The sequence below is a fragment of the Oncorhynchus masou genome, chromosome 6, assembly GCF_036934945.1.
Source record: "Oncorhynchus masou masou isolate Uvic2021 chromosome 6, UVic_Omas_1.1, whole genome shotgun sequence".
Lineage (NCBI taxonomy): Eukaryota > Metazoa > Chordata > Actinopteri > Salmoniformes > Salmonidae > Oncorhynchus > Oncorhynchus masou.
Window position 1 is genome coordinate 46,345,699 of NC_088217.1, and position 25,387 is coordinate 46,371,085.

The 25,387-nt window shown below is 42.0% G+C and overlaps 1 protein-coding gene across 2 annotated transcripts; it reads left to right on the forward strand.

Annotated features, from left to right (window-relative positions):
• On the forward strand, nucleotides 1-23,803 carry LOC135542151 (macrophage-stimulating protein receptor-like). 2 transcript variants are annotated; one of them, XM_064968859.1, is made up of 22 exons: nucleotides 1-225; nucleotides 2,404-3,724; nucleotides 11,354-11,530; nucleotides 11,676-11,798; nucleotides 11,905-12,075; nucleotides 12,392-12,552; nucleotides 14,058-14,193; nucleotides 14,426-14,562; nucleotides 15,616-15,795; nucleotides 15,934-16,033; nucleotides 16,145-16,363; nucleotides 16,522-16,665; nucleotides 16,964-17,117; nucleotides 17,324-17,413; nucleotides 17,647-17,865; nucleotides 18,070-18,150; nucleotides 18,410-18,591; nucleotides 18,735-18,844; nucleotides 19,039-19,204; nucleotides 19,386-19,522; nucleotides 20,895-21,139; nucleotides 21,498-23,803. In XM_064968859.1, the coding sequence occupies exons 2-21, from the start codon at nucleotides 2,507-2,509 to the stop codon at nucleotides 21,121-21,123; spliced, it is 4,134 nt and encodes a 1,377-aa protein (XP_064824931.1). In that variant the 5' UTR covers nucleotides 1-225; nucleotides 2,404-2,506; the 3' UTR covers nucleotides 21,124-21,139; nucleotides 21,498-23,803. The 2 variants fall into 2 exon arrangements, with proteins under 2 accessions (XP_064824931.1, XP_064824932.1); XM_064968860.1 differs by having other exon boundaries at nucleotides 17,650-17,865.
• The last annotated feature ends 1,584 nt before the right edge of the window (nucleotides 23,804-25,387 follow it).

Genomic DNA, 25,387 nt, shown 5'->3' on the forward strand with positions numbered 1-25,387 from the left:
ACCGTCTGGTGCACTGCAGTCTATGATTCACCTTTCGCCTGGAAATAAAAACTGTTTTCATTGTTTGAAAAATAGCGTAGGCTACGCATACAGCACATTCTCCATGAAAATAAATATTGGTGAAGGGAAAACTTTTCGAAGTCCGCGCGTGGTCAAGGAATTGTCAGTTATGCTGTCAAGAGGACAACTCTGAGATTCGTGACGTTCGTGCATTACCTCAAACAGGTAAGTAGCGAAAAGTTATGGTTTAGTTATGGTTTAGTAACATGTGTTACATAATTTTGCAGAGTTCTGAGTTTATTCGTTCTTTGTGGTTCTCACCCAAAAATCTATATTGTGATTTTTAGACAACATCATCGAATATATTCAACTTTATAGTGAATTAAAATGTATATTGTGAACACTGATTAATTTAATAATCTGAAACATTTCCTACATGGGGTGCTTCTAACGTGCCAACTCCATTCTTTCTGTTTTATATGGGATTCTATATTCTGTTTATATCTACTCCACTTGAATGACAGAACAATTATTCGGTTTGTTGTTTTTGTCAGTCTTTGAATTTGATTGATAGTTGCTGAAATCCCCAAATTATATATTATCAGTGTATTGATTACGACCGTATGTGTCGACCTGGATTTATGAGGAATTGTGTACCATATCATAACTGTTTCAATATGATATACACATGGCATTTCCTGCAAGCCAGATAAGCTCATATTGCGTTATTCCATGTTTAGCAGGGTGTCTGTGGGAATTATAAACCTATTAATCACGTCTCTGTAGTTTTGAATAGCTAAAACATGTATGAGCGCTATTGGACATGTTCACAAGCTCAGACAGTAGACCAAGCTGCAGAGACAAATCATGAGTTTCTTAGAACTACTGAACTCCACTCTATTCATTGATACATATTTAAATGCTCTACTCTTCAAATGACCTTTGCAGAAAGCACCTGAATGAAGATAATGCTATTTGTGACTTTTCAATGACCAAGACCAGATTGCAATGCGTTGCATGCCTACCTGTAAATGGCAACGAATGAAAACGACATTTCAAACCTTTGGTTTATTAACCATGAGCATGAAGAAAGTCACTCAGTCCTTACACCTATGTCCCTGCTGCTTTTAAACACTAAACCTCTGTTTGTTTGACATGAAGTTGAAGGTGTTAAAATGTAACATGTATGCCAATGCTATTCTATGAATTATTGATGAATTATTGATATACTGTATATATATATATATATATATATATATATATATATATAAATATATATATATATTTATATATATATATATAAATATATAAATTAAGATTTCCAACTTTTCATCAAGTCTAAAGGCTAATAACTTTATGATAGGTCTTTTTTTTAACTGTATCTTGAAGACGGTTATATAACCACATTATAATGCTTCTGTTGTTGAAATTCTACAACTGGTTTTTTGAGAAGTCCCGCTTTCCATGTGGGATTTAAGAGGCACGTATTGTATGGCCATCAGTCCGTGTGCATCTTTTTCCCAGAAAGGCATGTAGTGGATGTGACAGGAATGCAAAGTAGAGAGGCCCAGGTTCCCGAGTGCTACCTGTGACCTGGCTGTGATATGTCCGGTTAATCATCAACCCAGGGGATGTGGCTCAATGCAAATGCACAATGTCCGGGACATGGAGTGCTCTGGTCAACTACCCGGGAAATCAAGTGCTCTGGTCAACTTCAGCAGTAGCTACATGTATGTCATGTCATGGCTCAGTATTGATTAGCAATTAGAATGTGTTTAACCCATTCATCATTCGAACGTAAAGACCTCTAGGGAAATTAAAGCTTCTAGGGAAATCGCTATTCTCTTGCATTAGAAGATGTCTGGATTATTGATCTGTATTGCACTGGAAAGACAGAGGGTTTGAATGACTTTTACCTGCTTTTTTATGAGAACATGGCCCAATTTGGGGTAGATGCTTCGACACTACTAGGGCTTTTACGCTATTAGGTTGTGCTTTAGCAAGGCATTTTCAAGCTCAAAGGACAGAGCATGACATTTTCAGGCACTTTGAAATACTTCAGATTGTTAATTAAAAAAAGGCTTTTGTATGTCATGATGGAAGAGGTTTCACAGACACATACTGTGTAATACCAACACAGCTCTTTTTGGCTACCGGTATCTAAACATTTCCTATTAGGCTGTTGTTTACTATGAGACAGCGGAAGCTTTTAACATTGCTTCCTTATGACCACATCTCTTCATCACTGTCTCTCTCATACTTGTCTCGACCAGAAAGTACTATACTCTACGTTATTTTAGATATAATCCCATTATGTTTATAGCTTAAGAATCATATTGATTGCAATCTTGTGGACAGTGGACAGGACCACTTTAATCATTTATAATTTTTTATTTTCCTCAGAGATCTGCAGCTGGTCTCAATAAGGATGACATTGTCCAACAACCAGACCTGGAGGTAACGCAAGGACGTCAGTCCCCCCTTCTCTCTGCATCTGAGAGTGGAGATGGTCCACTGGGCCACACAGTGGTTGACATGTGTCTGGCTCCAGACTGTCTTGACCTCCACATTGGACACCTGCCCCTCCACAACCCCTAGCCCTGTCAACTTCTCTGTGGTCTACACCATGCCCTTCTTCCAAACAAAGAGCCCCATCCAAAACATAGTGACCAACTCAATGTACCAGGAAGTGTATGTGGCATCTCAGAATGTGATCGAGGCTGTGAACATGAGTTTGGAGAAGGTGTGGGAGCTTCCTACAGGCCCAGTGGGCGGCCCTGAGTGTAAGATTTGTGATTTGTGTGACGTTGACAAGGATCCCAACTTCCTAGAGAACACTGACAATGAGGTATTATTGTTGGATACATTCTTTATGTATTTATACTCTTGTGGGAGTTCTCAATATGGTGTATGCCATTTCCACCAACTTAAGACAGATGGACAACCACCCAATAAGAATTCATCTAAATGTTTATTCAGAAAAGAATCTAACTCTGCTGCCTATTGTCCTGACTGCATTGCCAGCCCGCTGGGCACCAAAGTCACCATGGTGGAGGAGGGACAGACTGTATACTTTTTTGTGGCTTCCACTGTAAATGATAGCATGACACAGCGATATGACAGGAAGTCCATATCAGTGCGCCGACCATTGGCGTCAGAAGACGGTTTTTACAATGACGTGCGGGGACTGACCGTTCTGCCTAGCCTGCGCAGGACCTACAACATTGAGTATGTCTACAGCTTCTTCACCCAGGAGTTTGTCTACTTCCTGTCTGTCCAGAGAGAGAGCCCTGACCAAGAGTTCTCCCCGTTTCAGACGCGGCTGGGCCGCCTGCCGAGGAATGAGTGGGAGATGAGGAGGTACCGGGAGGTGGTTCTGGAGTGCCGGTTTGAACCCAAACGGAGGAGAAGGAACACGGTAAGCGGGAGTGAGGCCTTTAAGGATGTGGTGTACAACATGGTGCAGGCCGCACACTTCGGGAAGGCAGGCAGTGAGCTGGCGGATGAATTTGGAGCAGAGGAAGAGGATGACATCCTGTATGGAGTGTTCGCTGTCACAGATGACAATAGGGTCACAGAGCACGACTCAGCCCTCTGTGCCTTTCCAATGGACAATGTGAACAAGGCCATCGATGACGGGGTGGATGACTGCTGTAAGTCTGGCCCAGAGCAGCTGTCCCGGGGACTTTGCCACTTCCAGGCCTGCGAGAGCTGTCCTCATGAGGTGAGCCCACCAACTCAACACTCACTCACACAGGTTGATCCAGAGAGGTGTTATATACATTATGCGAGAAATTGTGTTATATACATTATGCGTACACAGTCTGTTCAGGTTGTCTTCACAATGCATAGATAGCATGAGAGTTATTCCATCACTTCACTGTAATACTGTATTTGACTGGGTAAACGTTAGTTTGGCTACTTAATAGGGGTGAAACGATTCACAAAACTCATGGTTCGGTACGATACTGTACTGTGGTGTCACGGTTCGGTACGGTTTCGATACATCGACAAAATAAACGCCTGAGAAATATGTAATTTGTATTTAGATTTTCCATTTATTATAATAGTAATCATGGGTAGCTTGAATTCTCAGGAGGGTATGGAAACAAAGGGACAACAAAAATCAGCAGTGCCTGCCTTATAACATGAAATAATATAGTCATTTAAAACAGAACTTCAACAAGTGTTTAGTCCAGCAGCATATATCAAAATTAAGTCACATAGCAGTGCTTTAAACAAAATAGGACCACTTGAGACTGGTTACTTGAAAAAATAAATAATAATAATCAGATTTTCTAGTTTTTATTTCAGAAGATTAGTCTATCCACATTATCTGTAGTGAGCACAGATCGGCTTACTGTGACAATGTCAGCCGCTGTGGAGAATACCCTCTCGCTAGGGACAGAGGTCCCAGGCACAGCCAGGTAGCGTGGTAACATGAGGGTATATTAACTCTTTGGTCTTCCACCATGTAAGTGGATCAGCATCCAGAGGAATAAGGTCCACTTCCCTGTATGAGGTCACCTCCTCCTCTACGACCTTGACCTTTGACTTGGTTCCCTACTCCTGGGTCTTGAGCAACTCCTCAAAACGCTCAGCCATGGCAGACTTATTTTCTGGAGGAGAAGCCCTGTCGTCTGTCGTCTCTGGAGAGGGACTGGCTCCTGTGGTATCTGTGGTATCTGTGGCTTGACCCGGCAGAATTAAATTAGATGACAATCTCTGAAGTGGCTTTAAAAATATGATTTTTTGTTAGAAATATATATATATCAGACGCTATTATGACAATTACAATTATTGCTTTATAATGAATTGTTAAATCACTAATGAATAAAATAAACGTCACATTAACAAAATAATTACAATACCTGTTGAATATTGGTCACAATCTCTGCTGTGAGTTCATTGTAGACTCTCAGACGAGCAGCAGCATCCAGGTGCAGCAGGGACTTGAACCGGGGGTCCAAAGCGGTGCTCTTGTGTCAGAAGTCTTGGACACCAGGGTCAGCATACTAAGCTCCAGGTTAACTCTGATAGCAGTCTTGACATCCCTTACTACGGGTTCATCTTTATCAGATGCCACCATTGATTTCAGGATCATTGTTTTCATAGGCAGGACCATGGAAACTGATGGAATGCACTGTTTTGAGAGGTTTGCACACTTTGATTACTTCCTCTGCTAGTCTTATGTCATTTTCAGACAAAGTCATAATATCTTTGACATTGTTCCTCACAGCTTGATCAGTCAGTGTAGAATACACCGCAACTTTCTGCTCAAGGTATCTCTCAAACATGTCATGGCTTGAATTCCATCTAGTAGGGACATCTTGGATTAGTTTGTGGTTTGGCAGCTCCAGCATCTCCTGTTTTGTCTTTAAAACATGTGCAAAAGTTGTGGTTTTATGAAAGAAGGATACCACCTTCCTGATCTTTGCTAAGAGGCGAGAGATTGGATTCACTGACATTGCTTTTTGAGATGCTAGATGAATAACGTGAGCAAAGCATCCTATCTGTGGCCCTAATCCAGGTAGCGCAACTGCATTTACAATATTTCTAGTGTTATCAGTGGTCACAGGAATCATTACATTATCCCTCTCCAACTTCCACACTGCAACTACTTCCCTTAGCTCTTCCCCCAAGTTTACACTGGTGTGACTACTCTTAAGGGGACGTGTTTGAAGGATATGGCTTTTTATCTCCCACTCTGCCATAATGAAATTAGCCGTTACAGGAAGGTAGCTCTAGATGTCCAACTGTCTGTGGTTAGAGCAACAGACCACGTTTCTGACAACTCGCTCTCAAGTTGTTATATATATTTTTTGTGTAAGGCAGGTATTAATGTCTGGGCAAAATGTGTATGGGAAGGAGTAGTGAAGTGCGGCTCGACCACTTTAAACATTTTTCTGAACCGCACATTCTCTATCACAGAGAAGGGTCTCATATCTGCCGCTGTGAATTTGCGGAGCGAGTCGAAAAGAGAACACACAGAAGGAGGCACAGAAGAAGGGCCACCATAGCATCCATGACAGAGAGGGAGAAGTGTTCATCCATGTATACGGATAAAAAAAGCTATATTATCAGATATTATATGTTTCTAATTTAGTCAGAAAGTCGTTTTCATTGCAAGTTAAAGCGCACTGTTAGCTAGCTAGCTAAAGTTAGCTTGCTGGCTCGCTAGCTAATGTTATGTGTATAATCTGTGTACTAATATTATTCGTATCTCAAGGCCATTTGCATTTCTAGTTCTAGCCTAATGTTAGCTAGCTAGCTAGCTAGCTCACATTGAACCTAGCTAGTTGGTTAGCTTTAGCTACCAGTAGATTCATACAGGGTAGTAATGTTATGAGTTGGGATTATGGTTCATTGTTAAGCTAGCTACATGTCTAAACAAAAGACTCCACTTTTTAAATTTTTATTTTATTTTAAATTTTACCTTTATTTTACTAGGCAAGTCAAATTCTTATTTTCAATGACGGCCTAGGAACAGTGTGTTAACTGCCTGTTCAGGGGCAGAACGACAGATTTGTACCTTGTCAGCTCGGGGATTTGAACTTGCAACCTTTCGATTACCATTTCACTGTACCGTTTACACCTACTGTGTCCTGTGCATATGACAAATAAACGTAGATTGCATTTGATATAGTGTGTGTTTACCATAGAAGGTAATGTGAAGAACAACATGACCTGCATCAAAGTCAAATTAGGATATAACGTTAGGTGAATGAGACAAGTCCAAGTTCAAAAATTCTCCAGTAGGATGCCCTGCTTTTATTTAGTCAGTCAACACCCTTTAAAAGTTCACTACAGAAGACCGAATCTAGACGGTCGGTCACATATGGTAGGCTTACCACATAGATTGGCATTCCTAAAATACTTTTGAACGTCCTTTTTTGGTGCAGTCCGGACTGGCTTTGTTTTTCACGTCCACGGACGTTTCGTTCAGATTTTGTCTGTCTGGACCAGCCTTGATTTGGCCCAAACATAAATGTTTATAAACAGCGTATTTTTAGCTTTATTTGAGAACCAAAAATGAACTTGATTTCAACATCCGGAAAATAGATATTTTCAATGTCCGAAAAATAGGTATTTTCAACTTTCATTGAATCTGATCTCAATGCCCGGAAAATACATATTTTCAATGTAGGGAAAATACGTATTTTCAACTTTCATTCTGAACTGAAAATGAACCTGATTTCAACGTCTGGAAAACACATATTTTCACATTCATTCAGAACCTAAAGTGAACCCAACTTTGATATCTGGAAAATATGTATTTTAGATATCTTTTCAATGTCATTTTGCTTACTGGGACTATTCTAGTAGGGGCGGCAATTTATTGTCTTGATTAGGACGGACCGGTCCTGAGCCTAGATGCATTACGTACATGTCTGGCTGGACTGGTAAAATGGAGACTTGGATGTCTGTGGTGTCAGCGAGAGTGGGTGATCCAGTGATAAAAAAATAATAAAAAAAACTGTACAAAAGTGTGAGCTATTTTCCAACCAGGAAGAAGTGGACTCTCCAGAGGAGTAATGGAACATCCTGTACTACTCTTTCGGCAGAAAAACAGATTATTTCAATGACTCTCATTCCTGTGTATCAGTGGAGGCTGCTCAGAGGAGGAATGGGAGAACCAGGCTCCTCAGTGAATTTCATAAAAATTAAACTAGTGAAACATTAGAAAATATGTCCTTTTTAGATATCCTAAATATACTCATGTCACCAAATAATTGATTAAAACACACTGTTTTGCAATGATGGTATACAGTAGCCTCAATAGCACTCCGTAGGGTAGCACCATGGTGTAGCCAGAGGACAGCTAGTTTCCATCCTCCTCTGTGTACACTGACTTCAATACAAAACCTAGGAGACTCGTGGTTCTCTCCCCCTTCCATAAACTTACATAGTAGTGATAACAACTTCCGGAGGACGTCATCAAACCTATCAGAGCTCTTGCCCACCCATGAAAGGATCAAATAATTAATATAGTACAGAAAACATAAGCTACAGTCAGCTAGAACTGCGGTGCATAGCATGTGGTGAGCAGTTGACTCAAAGAGAGAGAAAGACAATAGTTGAACAGTTTTGAACAAATTAATTTCTTCAAAAATTAAGGAGAAGCAAGAGAGAGAGAGAGAGAGCGAGAGGATGCGACGGGAATAGGTGAGAGGAGGAGAGCGTGTAGATGTGAGAAGGAATTATCCCAATGATAAAAGGAATCATGCTATTTGTATGTGGCTGCTATGAAAGTGAACTGTGTTTGCGTGTGATCAGGGGTGTATTCACTCTGCCAATTCTGTTGGAAAAAAAGTTTCTTAAACGGAATGAAACGGGGATAAACATACGTGAATTTGTCCAATAGAAACTCTTGTTTGCAACTGTTGGACTAATGATTACATCCTAGATCAGCTAGATGCAGGCAGGATTGTACAAGGCAGTATTGAATGTGTCAATGTCTGTCCCCTTGATTACTCAAATTTCTCTCAACCTGTGCACCTACACTGAAAACTTTAATTCATAGGCTCGTTTGTCACAATCTCATGATGGGTATCGGCAATATTTGAGTAGCATGTAGTAGCCTAAACTTATCAATGTTACATTGAACTGGGTGAATGGAGTTTGAATGACAGTCATCCAGTATGCTGTAATAGAAAGAAGGCCATGCTCCCAAAAAATAATCATCCTCCCTCATCTTAAATGACACCGACCGCCACTGTAGGCTAGGTATAGTAAGAGCCAATGGAATTTATTGTGGGTGGTAAGTAAAGGATGATGTTTTCTCTTACAGTAAGTGCATGGACATGCCAAGGATGTTAAACAAAAGCAGGCATGTCAGAGTTTAATGGTCTGTATTTAATCACGCAATAGGTTGTCTCAACCTGCTAAATTTGGTTTACACAGGAGCAGAGGAGGGTTGAAAGGAAGGAGTTATTTTGATTCCGACAGCAATCACTAAACACAACAACAAAAATCCTTTATCTTTATTTTCATGTGCAAACAGCTATCTAGGCACGGAGAAATCCATTGACGTCATAATGCAATTGCTGCACAAAATGTTTCTGTATTGCCCAGTCCAAAGCATAGACTTTATAGTGTGTTCAAGTTATTTTTCTTCTCTGCCTTGGGTAGTCGATCCACTATGCACACATCCTCTATATCTCACATGATCCAGATGACATATCCATAAAAAGGAAACTGTGATTTAGGCTTAATCAAAATTCTTTAGTTGTCAGTTTACATGTATATTTAGCAGTAAGCCAAACAGTGTCTTTGAAACCTAATTTGGCTGTTATCCCTTTTATCAGGTTCAGGATAGACAAGGCCATGACACAGTTGTAACATGATTCCTGTAGCAACCAATAGCATTCACTGGCTCTTGACTCCTCTAGAGAGCAATCCATTTGTTTGGAAGCTTTTTTTGTGGGATGGAAAACTGCTTCATGGAAAAAGGACACAACAGTTTGCCAACAAAAGAAAACAGCCAACACAAGATAGCAACACAAATAGCTGAAAAAGAACATGATTTTGGACAGAGGCCAACGTATTTGGGAGTTAGTTAGCTTTTAAACTTGTTTCCGGATATGCGTCTTTGAATAAATCACTCATGGAACGGTGCCTTTGGCAATGTTTTATTGTCAGTCAAATGAATTGTATGCCTCATTTATCTGGGAATGAACATGTTTTAATACTGTGAAATTGAACTGCGTGTCTGCCATAATGACCATTTACATTTTTGACTGTTCTTTTTACATTTTTTATTTACTCAGCAAATAGCTGAAAACGTGCCAGTGAGTGTTACTGCTATGAGATCACATTTGACTCCCCAAATATTCCCCGACCTCTACAGACCTCTGGCTCTGAAATTCTTTAGGGGGGCTAATTTGAATCAACAGCAGATGTTGAGGGATTTTTACATCCGTACCCCAGTACGACCAACGTAACCACAGATTCACAGTACTTGGCTGTTTCATTGTGTTTTCACAATTCAGGACAGGAGTGGCCTGCCAGCTGGAATTTACAGGAATCTGAATTCCGGGTCCCTCCCTCTCCAACATTAGCTCACAGCTGCTACCAATAACCCTGCTTTTCACAAGAACAACTACACCTCCCATGAGTGTCATTGTCTATATAATTATTATATAATTTGAAGCCTATTTATGTGTACTTTTACTGGCTCCTGGCATTGAGTGCTTATTGTTGTCTGGTCTTTGCCACACTGTCTACCTCCAGCGCCCAGATGTTATGAAGCCATGGAAACAAATCCTCCTTCGCCAACCCTTTTCTAGTACAGTATTGTGGCGAGAAAACATATACATACAGAGTGTCATAAAAATACACTGATAAGGCATATTCCATTTTGGCATCTGTATCAGTAGTACAAATTCTGATTCCCAAATAGCACCAACAGTTCTGTTGAACCTGAACTAATAATCACATACTGTTCCTTGGTTATATCCTTGTTCTTCTAGTTTTTGTGCATATTCATGACAATGACTGTTGGAACTTGAGATCTGAGACAATTGATTATGTTTTTTTTAACATGTTATTTGTACCTCTTTAGATGGAGTTTCTTTGCACCAAGTCAGTATGATAAATATAATATAGTAGCGAGAGCTATGAATCACCATGGGTCTTTGGCATCTGAGGTCAGACGCCATTGTGTTTCATTCAGGAAAGTTTCTGGTCCCATGAGGAAGGTGGGCAAAACCAGTCAATAAAGTTGCACAGTCTATAGCTGATATAATACTATCAGAGCTGTGGAGGAACTCATTGGTCAGTGTGTTCTCAAAGTGTTCCCTTCGAAAGCATTACACAAGCTAGGGTGCATTTGCTTTAAAACCTTTTCTTCGTTTTTCACTTGGCATCAGGTAAGCTGCTCACCCAGTTCCTTGTTCCGAGAACATCTGTTCACGAAACAACAGCAGTAGGCTTTAGTGCCTCAAGGCCTGATGTCAAGTACCAGATATAATACCCTACATTTACTATTGCACTTTAACAGGTTGGAGATAGAGAGCTTTTGTAATATTTCTTTTTTTTCTCCAAAATGTGAACACATTGTACATGGATCAAGATAACACTAAATTACCAAAAGCTGAAAAAGTATTATCTAAGTATTGTGTAAGTTGTTTTGAATATGTTATTTGAATAGCACAAGTAGATGTAATAACACATGCCCCTATGAGTCCTTGGTTTGCAGCCCAGAATTATTCTGATTAATCTTGACCAGAAAAAACTCTGGGAGCTAGGGCCCAATTATTTTCCCGCTCTAGGCTCGTGACCAGAAAAAACTCCTGGCCCTACTCAGAACGTACGTCTCCCTATTTTCTATGCCCCATCTCCCTGTGACCAGAGCATGGAGAACAACGCCACCTGCAGGGACCACCCCACCATGGTGTCTAAGCCCTATTACAGAGTGGACCTCTTCAACAGGCAGATGAATGACATCCTGCTCACCTCCCTGCTTGTCACCACCATAGAGAACAAGACCGTGGCACACATTGGCACATCCACTGGACGGCTCCTCCAGGTATGGAGGGGGACAGCTCACAATAGAGTGTGATCCTGATCCAAGATGATCTAATCCAAGATAGAGTTAAATGAAAAATGTGAACATACTATAGTTCTGTTCTTCTTCGATCGATTATTAACGATCTGCTCTGTCTTTTTGGCAGCTTGTTTTGAGAAGATCAAGCCCTATTATCTTTGCCAATTACACCTTGGTAGAGAACCAGAGGGTCTCCCCAATTGCTGCTGTGTACTCGTCAGAATCTCTACTGTTTGTGGTTGGAGACAAGGTTTGGAAAAGCCAGTTCAAAATCAGTTACAGTTAGCAAAAACAGCAATCAAAGTGACTCTTTAAAAAAAATCAAAGTTAATCAAATCGCTCTCTTTGGCTGGCAGGTGATCCAGGTGCCTCAGAGGGGGCCAGGCTGCCAGCACTTCATGACCTGTGCCATGTGCCTGACAGCCCCTGAGTTTATGGTCTGTGGCTGGTGCTCTGGAGAGTGTTCCTGGGAGGAGGAGTGCAGTGGCCACTGGAGGAACGAGTCTTGCCCCCCTGGTATTACCGAGGTGAGAAGAACTGGGGAGAGGAATGTGTTTGTTTTGTGCAGGGAGGTTTGGATTGGAGCAATTAGCTACCCTACCATACAATGGATCTTACTGCTGGCTAGGTTCTATGTGGAATAATGTGTTGTTGAATTCAAAGAAATGCCAAACATATCTTTATGGTTATCATAAAGATATGTTTGAGATTCTCCATAGTCACAGATTACCTGGGCATAACCATAACGTGACCATAACTTTGTATAGTATTTGTATGTTGTGATAATGATAGGTTATGATTGAAAGTTCATATGCTGAATCTGTTTGTTCCTGTTTGGCCTAGTTCTTCCCTAAGACAGCTCCCCCTGATGGTCAATCAGAGCTGACTCTGTGTGGCTGGGAGTTTCAGTCTCCCCTGAGGCCTGCCATCAGCTCCAGAACCCACCTGGTGAGACTGGGACAGACAGCCTGCGTCGTGCTGCCACTGAAGAGCAACAACACACAGTGAGTACCACTCACAATGACAGAGGGTCGGCAACAACACATCCACCACGCTGACCCTCAACACGGGGGCCCCTCAGGGGTGCATGCTTAGTCCCCTCCTATACTCTCTGTTCACCCACGACTGCGTGGCCGCGCACATCTCCAACACTGTCATTAAGTTTGCCGATGACACGATGGTAGTAGGCCTGATCACAGACGATGATGACAGCCTATAGGGAGGAGGTCAGAAACCTGGCAGTGTGGTGCCAGGACAACAACCTCTTCCTTAACGTCAGCAAGACAAAGGAGCTGATTGTAGACAGGAAATGGAGGGCAGAGCACGCCCCTATTCACATCGATGGGGCTGTAGTAGAGCGGGTCGAGAGCTTCAAGTTCCTCGGTGTCCACATCATTAAGGACCGAGGGTATGATAACGCTTTTCTCCCCTAAGGAGGCTGAAAAGATTTGGCATGGGCCCTCAGATTCTCAAACTTCTACAGCTGCACCATTGAGAGCATCTTGACTGGCTGCATCACCGCTTGGTATTACAACTGCTTGGCATCCGACCGTAAGGCGCTATACAGAAGGCAGTTTTTACGTCCCGGTACATCACTGGGGCCAAGCTCCCTGCCATCCACAACCTCTAGATCAGGCGGTGTCAGAGGAAGGCCCTAAAAATTGTCAAAGACTCCAGCAACCCAACTCATAGACTGTTCTCGCTGCTACTCCATGGCAAGTGGTACCAGAGTGCCAAGACTGCTGAATGGTTAATCAAATGGCTACCCGGACTATTTGCATTGACTACCTTTTTATTAGCACTAACTCTCTTGCACCGGCTGTACGCACACTCCCCGGACTCTAACCACACACTCACACATACAACACTGAGACGCCAACACACACACACACACACACACACACACACACACACACACACACACACACACACACACACACACACACACACACACACACACACACACACACACACACACATAGACACACTTTTCACACTCTTAACATACGCTGCTGCTACTCTGTTTATTATCTATCCAGATTGCCTAGTGACTATTATCCCTACCTACATGTACATATTACGTCAACTCCCTCGTACCACTGCAACTTTGACTCAGTACCGGTACACCTTGTATATAGTCTTGCTATTGTTATTTTATTGTGTTACTATTTCCTTTTGATTTGGTGCACATTTTTCTTACTTTTTAACTCTGCATTGTTGGGAAAGGGATTGTAAGTAAGCATTTCAAGGTTAAGTCTACACCTGTTGTGTTCGGCGCATGTGAAAGTTTTGATTTGATTTGAGCTGCACAGTGGATCATATTAGTCATATTGACATATAGCTTTATTGTATGTACAGTAGGTAGGTTTTACTCAACTAGTATGGGCCATTAAGGAAACATACTGTAGATGTTAACTCGACTGAAACGGGTTTGCGTCTCATGTTGATTTCTGCTTCATCTTTTTTAAATGTTATATTAGTTTGACACTGTTGTTGTGCTGCTCCTTAGCCTGGTGTGTAAGATCCACTCTGGGCCCATTGAGCTGTCCAAATCAGTTAACATCACTGTGGAGGTGCATGAGGAGAAGATGGAGGGCCGCTACTCCATCGACGGGAAATCAGAAATGCCAGGATTTACCTTTGTGGTAATTTGAATCTACAATTGATTGCACTACCTATTTTCAGTTGCGTGACTCATTTGATTATGTCTCTGTTAATAATAAGATGTATTATTGCATATAACAGAGACATACTGTAAATATCAAAGTGAGTTTGGAAGTATCCTCTGTTGTACATACAAAGTCACCATCACTCTTTCAGGGGTACTTTATGAATGGCTTTAGGATTAAATTGGTGACATTTTGCTCCCTTTGGCAGATTCCCAACATCACAGACATCCAGCCCAACTACGGGCCTCGTGTTGGGGGAACTCTGATTACTGTGACTGGGCCTCACCTGGACGCTGGGAAGAACAGGAGGGTCACTCTGAATGGAGATCCCTGCCCAATCACCAGGTGGATGAAGTTGGGTCATTCCACCAATTCGGTGCATTTTGAGATGTGTAACTTGGTGAAAAAAACCCCGTTGATTCCAAAAATGTTTTACATTGTCATAAAGCGCATGTTCAACTGAATAAAAAACATGTTTTTCCATCTCAAGAGGTTAAATAACAAAATGACTATAGGTAACAGGGTTGACTTGTTATGCTTGGCCCACTATGTTTTCCATCACAAAACATCAGAAAATTGACAGATCAGCTCACCTGCTTTTACACTATGATTTGACTATTAAGATGTTCAATGTTTCTTTTGAAAATAATATTTAAATGGAATTGTTTAACCACATTAAAACGAGAGTTCAATTCACGTAACATGGTTGACCTTAAAAAACGGGACGAATCACTAATCAAATGAATCATTAATCACATGAAAGAAATAATAATCTTCAGAAATTACTTTGTCAAAGAAACAAAATAACTAAGTCTTTACAATTATGATTTTGGCCCGTTATTAAGTCTTTATTAAAAATAAACACATTTATTCAATTTTCCATGTGGTCTATGTTAAAAGGACACTAGTTGAATATATCCATTTTGGTGCAAAATGTGTAATTAAAATATCAAAGGATGCAAAGGCACTCATTTCGTGGAACGATCCAGTTACTGGTTATGTCATTATGGCTCTCCTGTGATGTTTTCACCCAAAGCCTGTTTCCTGTAACCTGTACTTCTAAAATACCTGCTTGTATGACATCATTTACTATCGACTATTTACCTGTGTGAGCCCCATGCTTGTCCCAGCATGTGTGTACAGTAATCGCAAACTGATCGCAATCTGACTGTGTACTGTTCAATTACAGGGAGTGAATGAAAAACTAGTAGTTGTGATGACTAACTCAGTGTGGTGTATCCTTTTATTTCTTTTCAAAATATACATATCTTCTAAGTAGTCATTTTCATGTTGTGGGGTGATAAACACATAAAGCCACATGTGGAGTGAGTTGACCATAAGTCCTACCTGTAGGAGTATACTAACCCTGGACTTCCTCCCTACTTCACCTGCCTCCAGTGTCACAGCGCCCAGAGGGAACATGTCCTCCATCATCTGTCTGTCTCAGCCCATCGCGGAGGTGAGGGACGTCCCCCTCACTGTGTTCATAGACAAGTCCCCTGTCCTCACCACCAAAGTCTTCTACTACAAAGAAAACCCAGAGGTCACAGCTGTCCTCCCAGACTGCAGTTTCGACAGGTAGGCCAAGCCTTTACAATCTGTCACCATCTCAAGCAAAATAAAAGGTGGATAGATCTAAGCCCTGTTGGTGGGTTTCTGTAGAATCTGTTATTGTCACTCGATCCACTCTCCATTGTTTTTCTCTGTCGACTCCAGGGGGTCAAAGATAATCATTGAAGGGAAGAACTTGGACTCTGTTTACAGGACCATCATCCGCTTTAAGCCCAACGAGGGCCACCTGAAGCCTGTCATCAGAGTACGGGCCAATAAAATATTATACAACCACATACTGTATACATGATAGAGATAAAAAAAAATTCTTCTTCATGTAATCAGATGCATACAACTCTTTTATTATTCCCTCCAGGTGTGCAAAGGCAAGTCTTTGCCTACACGGATGGAGTGCATAACTCCTGCTCTCCTCCGGGAAGAAACAGAGGAAGGGGAGCTCTCCTTTGATATGGATGGAGCTGTTGGACTGTGGAATGGAGAGTTCTCCTACCACCCCTATGGCGAGCCCATACCCTTTGAAACTGAGGGCCATGTACTTAGGCTGTACCATGGGCAAGATGAAGTGTCACTGCATGTAAGTGCAACAGTGCCATAACAACACACCTTATTAATGTCTATTTGACTGCTACTTACTGTCAGAAGGAGTAGGAATATTGTTTTATATTGCTTACGTATTGTTTAAACATTTTCAAGAAGGAAAACTCAGAAGTCTCATTTTCTTCCCTATCACAGCACCAGAAACTGAACCTTGTGAGTTCCTGCATGACAATCATTATGACAGTGGGAGGAGTGGATTGTGACGCGAAAGTCCTGGACAATGAAATCACCTGCAGGATCCCCAGAAACGTGACCATCAGTGAAGGACTGCCTGTGAAGGTTTGTTGGTTACTGGACACTATGTTGTGCATTCAACATTAGGGTATGTTAACAATAAACATCCTACTATTGGTCTGTACTTGGTTGTTTTCCCTACATGTGTGGTGAAATTACAGGAAAACAAGACAGCAGTCTCTGGCAGTAGTGTGTGACCATGCCGACCATAATTTAGTTAAAAAAGAATGTCAAAAGCTGACAAAAAAAATATGACTGTATCTATGTGTGAATGTGTTTTTTTTTTTAAACTAGGAAATAAAATCAATCAATCAAGACCCACCAACTGTCTCTCCTTCCCCAGATCTCCATCAATGGGCAGGTTCACAACGTTGGGGCTGTGGTCCTGGTCAGTAATCACTACATGGTGGGCATCGTACTGGGGATACTGGGGGCCCTGGTGGCGGGGGCTGTGCTGGCCTTCGTAGTCATGAAGCACCTGAGGAAGCAGAAGAAAGGTGGGGTTCCCTGTCTGTCTGGACTTTGATCAGGTCATCTTACACAACCCCATGACTGGTAATGAGGATGTCTTATGCAACTGGTTTTAACGTAGGACATCTACAGCCATGCACAGTGACAGTGGTAGCTAACATTGTCTTGCTGACTTTTGATGCATTTTCCTTCTCCCGTGGTTTACGATTGAAAACTCTTGGGACATTTCCAGACTCTCAGGTGGAGACCCATTTGGCCCAAAACCACAACCGCTCCAACAGCAGTAGTCTGGAACTGTCATCTGTAGCTGACTACAGAAGAGGTGAGACTCTAATTGGCTAATATACATTGTGTCTCGATCAGTTTCTATTCTTTGTTTTCAACAACAGTGGTTGAAGTCTACATATACTGATGTATGTGCATTATCTACACATACTAATGTATGTGCATTATCTACACATACTGATGTATGTGCATTATCTACACATACTGATGCATGTGCATTATCTACACATACTGAAGGAACTCTACTGACCTTGTCCTTTTCCACTCTAGTAGTCCTGCCTCAGAGGCCAAGTTCGGCTCTGGGAAGCCCAGTGGTGTTCCCCAGTCTGGCCTACCCTGCAGGCAGAATGGACCCCACACTCACCCCCCTCCTACCCCCTGAGAAGATATCCATCTCCAGCTTCAGACCAGAGCTCCTGGAAGAGGTGAAGGATGTGCTGATCCCAGCAGAAATGCTCACTGTCCAGCATTGCCAGATCATTGGCAAGGGTCAGTCTCATTATAGTGTGTACAGCACTATACATAGAGTGCTTTTTAATTGCGTTTTTTAGACAACAATAAAATGCACATAGGCTACTACTCCCATACCTTTTAGTCTCTGTTATTATACCATATAAATCAAATTGGCCATTTTAAATAATAGGGACTTAAACCCATCTCATTCCAATTATAATGTTCTCTTATCTCCATCAGGTCACTTTGGCACAGTTTATCATGGCTACTTCACAGACCACAACAACAGAGAAATCCATTGTGCTGTCAAGTCATTGAACAGTGAGTATCTCCTTCACAATGTTCTAGAGCTGAACCAGGTGGACTGAGCATTAGTCACCTGTACATGTGACCAACTGGGTAAATATGGAACAACCCTGCTCGTGTGTGGGGATAATTGAACATGCAAACTCGGTTAAATGTGGTTTGTTTAGGGTTTTTAAGCTTAATCTGTAAATGTTGACAGTTCATAAGCAGTTTTTACGTTAATATATGTGTGTATGCCCTGCGTACGTACATGCATGTGTGTGTTTCATATCAGGAATAACGGATGTAGAGGAGGTAGAGCAGTTTCTGAAGGAGGGCATCCTGATGAAGGGGTTCCATCACACCAATGTTCTCTCTCTGCTGGGCATCCTGTTGCCTCAGGAAGGGCTACCCCTGGTGGTACTACCTTATATGAAACACGGGGACCTCCGCCACTTCATACGCTGTGAGAAAAGGGTAAGGAAGTGACAAAACAATAACTACCAATCTGTTCACTTTCATCAGCATACAAGGGATTCCCTTAAAACCTCAATGATACAGTGTGTCTCAAGGCGTATGTGACAGACATTATGCTTGTGTGGTAATGATTCTTCCTGTAGAACCCCACAGTGAAGGACCTGATTGGCTTTGGGCTTCAGGTTGCCAAGGGAATGGAGTACTTAGCACATATGAAGTTTGTGCACAGAGACCTTGCAGCACGCAACTGCATGTAAGTCAGGGTTAAGCAATCAGTTCAGTTCTCTGTAACTGGGGCTAGTCGCCAATTTAAACTATACATTAGACCTGACATAAGCAAACAGATGATATTTTACTTAGTAATGCTGCTGTACGATAGTTACAGGCTTGCTTTCACAGATCACCAATCTGGGGCCCTTCTGTTTGCCCTTGTTATTGTCTGTGCAGGCTGGATGAGTCGTACACCGTGAAGGTGGCAGACTTCGGCATGGCCAGGGATGTGTTTGATAAGGAGTACTACAGCATTCAGGACCACAGGAAGGCTAAGTTGCCAGTCAAGTGGATGGCCATCGAGAGCCTCCAGACACAGAAATTCACTGCCAAGTCAGACGTAGTAAGGGAAGGAATTACTTTCTGATAACACAATAAAAATGAAGGCAGCATTTGTGGAATTAGAACGGACTTTGTTGTTACTTGAATAATTATAGTGTTCATACACAGTAATAAGAGCAACTTTATATTACCCCCAAATCCTTTCTCACCAAGCTAAGTTTCTCATCATGCGCCCCCTGCAGTGGTCCTTTGGGGTGTTGATGTGGGAGATGTTAACGAGAGGAGCAAGCCCCTACCCAGAGGTGGACCCCTATGACATCACACATTACCTACTGAAGGGCAGGAGACTCCCCCAACCACAGTTCTGTCCTGACCCTTTGTAAGTAGTGGTAATGATAGTCTAGTGACATTTCTTTTTTTTTTAATGTATTTTATTTTTTTATTCCTCATATTAGAACTCAAAAGATGAAGAAAAGCCCTGTTCAAAGTAAATAAATATGTCTATAGTTATACTGTAACAGAGAGGCTTAAAACAAATCAGAAAGTTATGGAGTATGAATTTCCCACCTCTTCAGTTGCAACAAAGAGGAACAGGAAAGTCTAGCCAGTAATTAAAGGATGTTGGAAAGGTCAACCTGCAGTGTTAAACTTGTAAATGTCCACCTCAGTCATATCCGAATATGGTTAAGCAATGTAGTCTGAGAGTTAATGATCACTACTATGCTTCACTTCAAAGATATCCTCACATGCGCAAGTGCACACACAAACACACACACACACACACAAACACACACCGTGATAAATAGGAAGTGTTGAAAGACAGATTAACGATTGAGAAAAAAAACTGTAGAGAAGAAGAACACAACATAATGGCTGACTTTTCCATGTGGGAACAAACATGGGTCTGATTATCTCAAATATGTAAAAGCCATAAATCACCTCCCTATCGCTTTTGCTTAATCATTTCGGTCTGTAAATTTCAATGAGTACATAGCTAGTACAATACTATTTTACTTAAGTTAAGCATTTTGTAGGAATTATACTCCTATTGCTATAAGAAAGCACCACCTAACAGTTTTTCTCAAGACAATGTTGTTGATTTTCAAATAAACAAAAGAAACTGTCTACAAAAAGATTAACGCAACCATACTTATTTCAAGTCCAAGCAGACTCAACAGAAAGTTAGTCTCTCTTTTTAAAATCCCAGTAGATCAATACATGTACATATTTAAATATAAATGTATTTATTTAATACATGTATTTACTTACAATACATACCCGGCTCAAAGGGTATACTGAATAAAGTGAAATGTAAGAACAATGTAGTTACATAAGATATACTTGTAATTTTCATGTACCAACCCAGGAGCTAACAACTTACAATGTAAAGTGAAACCCAGTAGGGTATAGATTTTATAATTACTATGTAGTTAGAATGAAACAACCTTTGCCGACAATAAGATTACTAGAAGAAATTAAGGGACAAGAGAACATTAGTTTAATCCCTTTTAGTTGCATTGTACTTACAATATAACAATCTTTAACAACCAACTCTGTAATTACAATGTTGTTGCAATGGATATACACATATTTACTAAGTACTTACCCAGTAACAAGCAATTTAATGTCAGTTGTATAGTTACATTTCAACACAGATCCAAAAATGCTTGTACGCGATTGAGTAAAACTGTAAGTGCGGTCCCAGGCACTACATTTGATTTGATTTAAGTGCTATATGTAACTCTCTCCAGGTATGCCATCATGCTGCAGTGTTGGGACCCAGACCCAGAAGTGAGGCCCAGCTTCGCCACGCTGGTGTCTGCTGTGCTGACCATCCTGTCTGGCCTGGAGGGGGAGCACTACATCAACCTCAAGGTCACCTATGTCAACCTGGACCAGCCACGCCCCTATCCCGCCCTCACTGAGTCCGCAGACGAGTGTGATTCCTCAGACACTGAAGACACACGCTCAGTGTCCTGATGTCACACCAGGACAGGTACATGTAGTATGGTTTGGTGCTATGAGCACAAGAACTTCAAAAAGTCTAACTAAAGGTTGTTGATGATCTTTTACAACCTAGTGTCGATAGGAAGCAGTTGCAATGTACAAAGTCTAAGAGACTTGAAAGTTCTTCCCCCATTCACATTATAGTATACTACCTGGCAAAGTTTTTTGTATTATAAGAGTGGATGTAATGTCCATATGTTTTCTCTTAATTGTTTTTGAGATAAAGTAATTATACTGTATCATTTGGATCATACTTTTACAAAACAAAATGGACCCTAACGTTTTAACAGTGACCTGTTATTGTTACTTTTATTTCATGTGTGACCTTCCTGGTCCCGTCCCTCAAGTCAGTGAGTCAACACAGGAAGGAGCAATGGATGGATAGTTCATTTATTTCCAAAGCTGCAATGATGTGACACACACAGTATGGATGAATGGTCAGTAGTCGATGGGATATAAATAGCACTCCCACAGCAATTCTTCATAAATCTGCTGTGTAATATATTAACAAAAAAAAACAATTGAAATGTCTATCAAAGTCATTGTGATTTCTAAAAATTCCTAATTTCTAACTATAATAAAATAAATACATTGTTTCCATGTGTAATCTCATTTACAACATCACAATAAACTATCATCCATTTTAGTATCCAAAATATATAAACTTAACCTGAACAAATTGTCACATTTGTGGTGAAGGAATATAATATACCTAGAATGTGCCACATATTTTCCTAAACTAACAAAACCAGGCTGTTAAACTGGCTGATGCTCATGAGTTTATAAAACATATACTTTATACATTTGTCATAAATGACCTGCAATGATGGGATACACACAGTATGGATGAATGGTCAGTAGTCTACAAGATATAAATATCAATCCTAAAGAAGATGCATTTTCGAGTTAGCTACCAACGTCAAAGTGGGAATTTTTAGCTTGCTTAAAACCCACATGGAAAACTGAGATTCCGCAAATAACGAATATAGAGTGGCTTATTTAATGCCAAGCCAACAATAGTAGTTACTAATAACATAAATCTACTACTTCCGGCGCCGACAGAGATGGCCGCCTCGCTTCGCGTTCCTAGGAAACTATGCAGTTTTTTGTTTTTTTACTTGTTATTTCTTACATTAGTACCCCAGGTCATCTTAGGTTTCATTACATACAGTCGAGAAGAACTACTGAATATAAGAGCAGCATCAACTCACCATCAGTACGACCAAGAATATGACTTTCGCGAAGCGGATCCTGTGTTCTGCCTTTCACCCAGGACAACGGAATGGATCCCAGCCGGCGACCCAAAAAAACGACTTCGTAAAAGAGGGAATGAAGCGGTCTTCTGGTCAGACTCCGGAGACGGGCACATCGCGCACCACTCCCTAGTATACTTCTCGCCAATGTCCAGTCTCTTGACAGCAAGGTTGATGAAATCCGAGCAAGGGTAGCATTCCAGAGGGACATCAGAGACTGTAACGTTCTTTGCTTCACGGAAATATGGCTCACTGGAGAGACGCTATCGGAGTCGGTGCAGCCAGCTGGTTTCTCCACGCATCGCGCTGACAGAAACAAACATCTTTCTGGTAAGAAGAGGGGCGGGGGCGTATGCCTTATGGCTAACGAGACGTGGTGTGATCACAAAAACATACAGGAACTCAAATCCTTCTGTTCACCTGATTTAGAATTCCTCACAATCAAATGTCGACCGCATTATCTACCAAGGGAATTCTCTTCGATTATAATCACAGCCGTATATATTCCCCCCCAAGCAGACACATTGATGGCTCTGAACGAACTTTATACATCCTGAGGCTGCATTCATTGTAGCTGGGGATTTTAACAAGGCTAATCTGAAAACAAGACTCCCTAAATTGTATCAGCATATCGATTGCGCAACCAGGGCTGGCAAAACCTTGGATGATTGCTATTCTAACTTCCGCGACGCATATAAGGCCCTGCCCCGCCCTCCTTTTGGAAAAGCTGACCATGACTCCATTTTGTTGATCCCTGCATACAGACAGATACTAAAACAAGAAGCTCCCACGCTGAGGTCTGTCCAACGCTGGTCCGACCAATCTGATTCCACACTCCAAGACTGCTTCTATTGCGTCAGACAACAACATTGACGAATACGCTGATTTGGTGTGCGAGTTCATTAGAACGTGCGTTGAAGATGTCGTTCCCATAGCAACGATTAAAACATTCCCAAACCAGAAACCGTGGATTGATGGCAGCATTTGCGTGAAACTGAAAGCGCGAACCACTGCTTTTAATCAGGGCAAGTTGACCGGAAACATGACCAAACACAAACAGTGTAGCTATTCCCTCCGCAAGGCAATCAAACTAGCTAAGCGTCAGTATAGAGACAAAGAAGAATCTCAATTCAACGGCTCAGACACAAGAGGTATGTGGCAGGGTCTACAGTCAATCACGGATTACAAAAAGAAAACCAGCCCCGTCATGGACCAGGATGTCTTGCTCCCAGGTAGACTAAATCACTTTTTTGCCCGCTTTGAGGACAATACAGTGCCACTGACATGGCCTGCAACGAAAACATGCGGATTCTCCTTCACTGCAGCCGAGGTGAGTAAAACATTTAAACGTGTTAACCCTCGCAAGGCTGCAGGCCCAGACGGCATCCCCAGCCGCGCCCTCAGAGCATGCGCAGACCAGCTGGCTGGTGTGTTTACGGATATATTCAATCAATCCCTATCCCAGTCTGCTGTTCCCACATGCTTCAAGAGGGCCACCATTGTTCCTGTTCCCAAGAAAGCTAAGGTAACTGAGCTAAACGACTACCGCCCCGTAGCACTCACTTCGGTCATCATGAAGTGCTTTGAGAGACTAGTCAAGGACCATATCACCTCCACCCTACCTGACACCCTAGACCCACTCCAATTTGCTTACCGCCCAAATAGGTCCACAGACGATGCAATCTCAATTACACTGCACACTGCCCTAACCCATCTGGACAAGAGGAATGCCTATGTTAGAATGCTGTTCATCGACTACAGCTCGGCATTTAACACCATAGTACCCTCCAAGCTCGTCATCAAGCTTGAGACACTGGGTCTCGACCCCGCCCTGTGCAACTGGGTACTGGACTTCCTGACGGGCCGCCCCCAGGTGGTGAGGGTAGGCAACAACATCTCCACCCCGCTGATCCTCAACACTGGGGCCCCACAAGGGTGCGTTCTGAGCCCTCTCCTGTACTCCCTGTTCACCCACGACTGAGTGGCCACACACGCCTCCAACTCAATCATCAAGTTTGTGGACGACACAACAGTGGTAGGCTTGATTACCAACAACGACGAGACGGCCTACAAGGAGGAGGTGATGGCCCTCGGATTGTGGTGTCAGGAAAATAACCTCACACTCAACATCAACAAAACTAAGGAGATGATTGTGGACTTCAGGAAACAGCAGAGGGAACACCCCCCTATCCACATCGATGGAACAGTAGGAGAGAGAGTAGTAAGTTTTAAGTTCCTCGGCATACACATCACAGACAAACTGAATTGGTCCACCCACACAGACAGCATCGTGAAGAAGGCGCAGCAGCGCCTCTTCAACCTCAGGAGGCTGAAGAAATTCGGCTTGTCACCAAAAGCACTCAAACTTCTACAGATGCACAATCCAGAGCATCCTGGCGGGCTGCCTGGTACGGCAACTGCTCCGCTCACAACTGTAAGGCTCTCCAGTGGGTAGTGAGGTCTGCACAATGCATCACCGGGGGCAAACTACCTGCCCTCCAGGACACCTACACCACCCGATGTTACAGGAAGGCCATAAAGATCATCAAGGACAACAACCACCCGAGCCACTGCCTGTTCACCCCACTATCATCCAGAAGGCGAGGTCAGTACAAGTGCATCAAAGCTGGGACCAAGAGACTGAAAAACAGCTTCTATCTCAAGTCCATCAGACTGTTAAACAGCCACCACTAACATTGAGTGGCTGCTGTCAACACACTGACTCAACTCCAGCCACTTTAATAATGGGAATTGATGGGAAATGATGTAAAATATATCACTAGCCACTTTAAACAATGCTACCTAATATAATGTTTACATACCCTACATTATTCATCTCATATGTATACGTATATACTGTACTCTATATCATCTACTGCATCTTTATGTAATACATGTATCACTAGCCACTTTAACTATGCCACTTTGTTTACATACTCATCTCATATGTATATACTGTACTCAATACAATCTACTGTATCTTG